This window comes from Leucopleurus acutus, assembly GCF_964270905.1.
Source record: "Leucopleurus acutus genome assembly, chromosome: 4".
Classification (NCBI taxonomy): Eukaryota; Metazoa; Chordata; class Mammalia; order Artiodactyla; family Delphinidae; genus Leucopleurus; species Leucopleurus acutus.
Genome location: NC_139146.1, coordinates 3,645,918 through 3,651,917, shown reverse-complemented (window position 1 = coordinate 3,651,917; position 6,000 = coordinate 3,645,918). Strand labels below are relative to the sequence as shown.

Below are 6,000 nucleotides of genomic sequence, written 5' to 3'. Positions count from 1 at the left end.
GAGAGGGAGGCGGAGACCCGGGGTGCGAGTTCCTGCTGTTCACGCTGCGGCGACATCCCTGGATCCTCCTGGCCGAGGGGCGGACAGCCCGAGGCCCCCGCCTCACACTCACACCCCCGCCGGGGGCACGGAGCACGTCCAGGGCCTGCTGGCCGTTCGTCTTCAGTCTGGGTTGGGAGTGCTGAGACTGGTGAAAGCAATCGTTTACCTGGGTGGGAAGGTGCAGCTTCTCCATCCGCCAGGGGAGGCTCTCACAATACCTCCCGGCCCTTTTCTGACTTTAAACAAATAAAGTTGGAAGCCAAAGTGTTACAAGTAAATCTCTTTAAAGGGAACCATTATACAGTAGAGAGGATACAGCGGGCAGGCCCGGGTCCTGGCACCCAGGTCCTGGGTCCTGGTCCGGCCGCAAACCCCGAGTCCTGCTGCTGGAGCGCCTGGGCCAGCTCCCTGCGGCCACGCGATGGGACGACGCTGTGCGAGCTGGGCATCCGCGAGCTCTATGTCCCGTTCTTCAGCTCCCACTCCTGCCAAGCGAGGCAAGAGGAAGCGTGTACAGATCAAAAGGGCACATGCGGGGCTGGGACACGTCAGGCTGCATCCCATCCACACCTGTGCCCCAGAGGGTGACGGCTCAGCTGCCGTGGAAACAGCGCCGAGGTTCCCCGGCAACAGGCTGAGGATCACCACACGGCCCAAACCGAGATGGGCCTGAGTCCCACTAAGGACTCTGGGCAAATCTAGAGAACGTGCGCGTGGCATGGCGGTCCCCACACGGGGCCAGGCGCCAAGCAGGGCTCTCCCGCCTGCCCTGGGGGCACCGAGAGCGGCAGTACTGGTCTGATGCAAGCGCTTGACTCCCACTGTAACCCCAGGGGGTCATTAACTGGGCCGTGAGTGTACACTGCACACCTTCTCATATTGTATCAAATTAGGAATTTCTCCCCTTTTTTTTTAGCATCGAACTACAAGCTTGCTTCATTAATGGTTAAAAGCATGGCGTCAGCCAACGTGGCAGGAACAAAACCAAAACTGAGCCGCCTGCACCTCGTGAGCACGTGCAGGCGCTGGTCCTACGGAGGCATGGACGGCCTCGTGGCCTCTCCCACTGCCCCACCCCCAATTCCGGGCTCCCCAGAGAGGATGCTCAGCTGCTCTGCGCAAAGGTGACGCTCCGGGCGGCAGGGAGCCTCCCTCCACAGCCGCCAGCCTCCGGGGGGGGGGGCGCCGGCTTGGAGAAAAGTCGTGTGTACGTGCCTGCACACGCTGCCAAAGCCTCACACGCACGATTTACGCGTGTGATCGTGTGACCAAGCACAGGTCACGCTGGCCACCAAGCAGGGCGCTCCACGGACACGCCCAGCCAGGGGGACATGGGGAGGACCCAAGGCCACCGTGTGTTTCACTGAAAAGGCTGCACGAAGGCGGGTGTCCCGTGCTCGGGATGGCCCGGTCCTGGTACGCCGGGACCTGGGGCACGTGTGTCAGCTCTGAAAGCAGTGCAGCCACCACGCCCCGGCTCCCAGAACGTCCCTCGGCACCCGGAGCTCCCAGGCTGCGGGGAGAATGCTGGGCCTGGAGCTGGACATCGGGGCCCTTCAGCCCCCTTCTCGGCTGGGAAACCCCGTGACAGGTGACTTGAAACGCTCTGAGTTTCAGGAGCGCGCTCTCTCACACTCCAGAGCTTCCCTCATCGGGAATGGGAAATTATTCCAGGAATACAGCCTGGGGTAATGGTTTCCGAGCCCAGAACGCATCAGACTCAGAAAGGTCCTCAGAAAAAAGGCCAGGGTGCAAGAGGAGGCCACGTGTGGGATGCAACTACAGGTGGACGGACGCTCCCAGAGGCAAGAGGCCAGGCCACCACCCCGCCCTCCAGCCGTGGGTCCCCTGCCACTATTCTCAGGAATCCTGGGAAACCCCTGCTCGATCCCACGCCTTCAGGGAGGATGTGGTCCAGTCTGAACGGCCAGCTGTGCATCTGAACCGGCCCAAACCACACGTTTTACATTTACTGTGAAAAGGGGGCAGGAAGTGCAGAGTACTGAGCCTCTGGACGGTGAGGGCAGGCATGGAAAATGTAGCCCTTTCAGAGGCTGGACTGACAGAACTGGAAACTGATTTCTTTGACAGTAGAGAAATAAATGAACTATTTTTACTGCGTTTCCCTTCTGCCAATAATTAGGGGGACTTTATGGGACAGCTCAATTCTAAACATCTCTCAGGCAAAACATACTCCTCTGCAAACGAAGAACACTGGACGCACGCCAAGGAAAAGGAACAAATGACGCGCAGTAATTCTTCTTTTCCCCGAATTTATCGACGCACAGGCTCAGTCAAACGCACACGCTACGAAGAAGACAGGTATTCCAGGATGCTGTTTCTAACCCCCATCGGCAGGGACCCTCCGTGAACACAGCGGCCAGAGGTTAACACGCACACTCACATCTGACACCACATCCGTTGTCAGAAAACAACAGGTTTCTAGCCAATTTGGAACGGGTTCAAAGCTGCCAAAGCACGGAGGTAATGACAGCGAGAGGGTCCCAGAGACGGCGAGGGGAGGGCGTCTGGCCTCCACGTTCATCACAACGAATTAAACACATCTGGATGAGTTAGCCTGGCTGGACCAAGCAGGAGTTTTTCACACCACACACTTTCAGTTAAGCCGTCAGGAGCTGTTTGCTTTGATAAACTATAGTTTTAAAAAATTCTCTGAGATTTTAAAGCTTAGCATCAAAACTCGTTAGTGGCCAATCCCATCAGAAGACCGGAAGGTACTACAGAATGGCCCCTCGGGTACAGGATACAGGCTACGGCGGGGCTGGGAAGCAGAGGGTATGGAGAAGAGTCTGCCTCGACTTTTGATTTTTTAAAGGATCCCAGCGGTCACTGGCCAATCTCCACGGCACCAGTGAAAGAACAGGGCAGGAGAAGCCAGGACACAGAACCATGCTGCTGGTTTTCCTGAAAAGAGATGGTCCAGGCCTAGAGACAAGTTCTGGTCTTTTTTGCCTTTGAAAAGGAGGATTCCTGTAGGAGGGTCTGACTTTAGGAAAAACTGGGTAGATACTCGTGAAATGCATCTAATATAGAAGCTGCAGAACTGGAACAGGAGGCCACACTGAGCTCCTGCACCCCACCCACAAAGTCTGAGGCTGGAGTGCCTCCACCACACCTTGCCATCCCGCCCCGGGATGCCCGTTCCCCAGCAGTGCCGGCGTCCCCCACCCGCCCCGGGATGCCCGTTCCCCAGCAGTGCCGGCGTCCCCCACCCGCCCCGGGATGCCCGCTCCCCAGCAGTGCCGGCGTCCCCCACCCGCCCCGGGATGCCCGTTCCCCAGCAGTGCCGGCGTCCCCCCGCAAGCAGGTCGGGCAGGATCTCACCTTGGCCTTCCGAAGCACGTGTCCCCGGCAGGGGGAGCTGGCGGGGGCCGGCTGGCTCTTCCTCAGGACGGCCGCACTGTTCACGGGCACTGGGCCCTCTGCATCACTGGTCTCACAGCTGGACATGGGCGAGTTCTCCAGAGTCCGGTGCCTAAAAACTGGAGACTGTTAATGGAAAGAGAAGACGTTGGGTGAGGTATGGTTTCCACGTCATCAGTATTTTCCCCTAGGAAAATGGCTTAAAGAATAAAACAAGTTCTGGAAATAGGCAAAAACGATAACAACAGTAACAGGACCACCTCACAGAGCCCCGCTCTAAAAGCACCCTTAAAACATGCATCTTACAGCTGGAGAGACGGAGGCGCTGAAGGCCACTCTGCCCCGCACTCGGCGCGGGCTCTCCCGGCCCTGCGGGGGCGGCCTCTCACGTGAAGGTCTGTAAAGCCCGTTCTGATTTCAGGGAGCTCCTAGGCTACGGCACCAGGGGCAGAAACCACCGCTGACCAGGATGGGGGAGCACAAGCTCCCGGGATCCACTGCCTCGGGGCGGGGCTCCTGCAGCGACCGAGGATTCCCGACTGTTTACAGCAGGTCTCCGCATGTCAAAGCAAGACTTAAGATGGAACGAAGTGAACCTGCAGTCGCCAAGTCTCCACGTGAGATGACAAGCTGCTCTCTGGGGAGAAAGTCGACAATCTGCTGTACTTCCCCCCCCAGAGGAGGTCTCCGCGGACTGACCTCTCCCTGCTCTGGCTGTGTTAATGTGTGACTCAAAATACCGGTTAGGTGACACGCAACGTCATTTGAGAATGGTGTCTTAACGATCATTCAAATGGGCTGCTTAGAACCCCTCTGGGGGCGACTACCCGCGGGTCCCCAGCAGCCAGCTTTCCGCACGTGCTCGCTCACTTGGAAATGCCTCCAAAGGCCACGCCGGCCGGGCTGGGGGTGCCGTGGCCGGTGGGAAGGAGAGGACCACGCCGCCCACCCCCGGAGGGCTAAGCTGGGCTCCGAGGAGGGCGGCCCACGGCGCTCCCCTAGGACAGCTAATGAGCTGCTGGCCCAAGGACGTGGTCAGGGTGGGGAGAAGGCAGAGCGTGGCACGAGGTCCGAGGAGGGGCCCTGCGAAGGGAGCAGCGGCCCCGTGGCCCTGACGGCAGGCGCTTTATCAAGCCAGGCCCGTACCCTCAAGAGCACAGGGCAAAAGGAAGGAGAGCTGACGAGAGGGGGCGAGGGGGAGACCCTCAGGGGGGCAGAGAGAGCCCCGGAGAATGCAGGGTCACCCCAGACACAGAGAGCGGTGAGTGGTGCCCGGAGACGTCCAGACCTGGGGAGGTGAGGGCGGAGGTCACGTCAGGGGAGGCAGCTCCCGGGCAGCCGAACCGCAGCAGGTGGGTGAGTGGACACCTGGGCACAGGACAGCGTCTGCAGGGGACGTGGGACTGGGGCAGAATCTGTTTTGTAAGATGGGACACACTACAGACTGTCGATGCTTTGAAGGAAGCGAGGAGGGGGAGAGGTGAAGATACAGCAGGAGGGCGTGGCAGATGCCTGAGGGGTCAGCGGGGGCGTATCTGGGGCCACATCTCCATCCAATGGGACCAAGGACGGCGATGCCAGCGAATCCTCAGGCCCCTCCTGGGAGGTCAAGAGGCTTTCCTGCCTCCAGTCTGCCTCCGACACGGGTCCCCGGGGGACCCTGGGACAGACCCCTGCCCCGCATGGGCCAGCACTCACAGCCCTGCCACCACTCTTCGGGTAGAACCGGCCACCTTAGTACACCCTCGGTCCCCGGTTCGGCCGGACGCTGAAGAGCCCCTGCTGGACTGCTCCCCCCCGGCACCTTTCAGTGCCTAATGTGAGTGTCTTTCCCGGGCCTAGCGGTCCTCCCTTGCTACAATACGAGCTCCACGGAAAGAGAGATTCTCATCCACGAGGTCCACTGCTGCGCCTCAAACCGTTTCCGGCACACAGATGGGGCACAGCCACATGTATCTAATTTGTTGAATGGGTGACTACATATCAACGAGCTGGTGAACACACGAGCGGATGGACACTTTCGCAGGCCAGGCACCACGCCCAGAGCTTTCGCACACACGAGCCCACGCAGGAGGCGACAGCACCACCCGCATTTCACAGATGGAAAATCGAGGCCTGCGTAAGGGACGTCGTCTCGAGCCCTGGCCCCTCTGCTCACAGAGCCTGCTTTCCTCAGCTCCCTGCTGCGCTGTGCCCCAAAGGACGGGGTTTTGGGGGTGGAAGCCCGCAATCTGCCGCTGGCTGTGCCAAGAGGTCTGGGGGTGGAGGGGGGATCCTCTGAGAGTGAGGGGCGGTCGCTGGAGAGGGACCGGCGACTGGAGAAGTTTGGAGATGGTCTCTGCAGACAATGGAGCACGAGGTGACCACTACCTGGGGGGGCGGTGAGGGTGGGTGACAGGACCTCAGTGGTGCCACACACCCGTAACCCAGAAACCTTGCCCGTGGGCCCCCCCAAGCCCCAGGACGCGGGAGGAGCTGGCCCCGGGCTGTGCCCTTAGGCAAAAGCCTCTGGCTCCTCATGGGGAAAACAGAAGCCATCACGTCTGACTCAACGGAGCAGCTCGTGGAGAAGAG

General features: G+C 60.0%; 1 protein-coding gene across 1 annotated transcript in view; it reads right to left on the bottom strand.

Annotated features, from left to right (window-relative positions):
- Window positions 1-393: 393 nt before the first annotated feature.
- AFAP1 (actin filament associated protein 1) overlaps window positions 394-6,000 on the bottom strand; it is a 149,306-nt gene continuing 143,699 nt past the window's right edge. The window contains exons 16-17 of the mRNA XM_082838332.1: window positions 3,388-3,552; window positions 394-527 (exon numbers count right to left, since the gene is read on the bottom strand). Coding sequence (XP_082694458.1) covers window positions 501-527; window positions 3,388-3,552 — 192 coding nt within the window. The 3' untranslated portion in view covers window positions 394-500. The remainder of the gene's footprint in view (window positions 528-3,387; window positions 3,553-6,000) is intronic.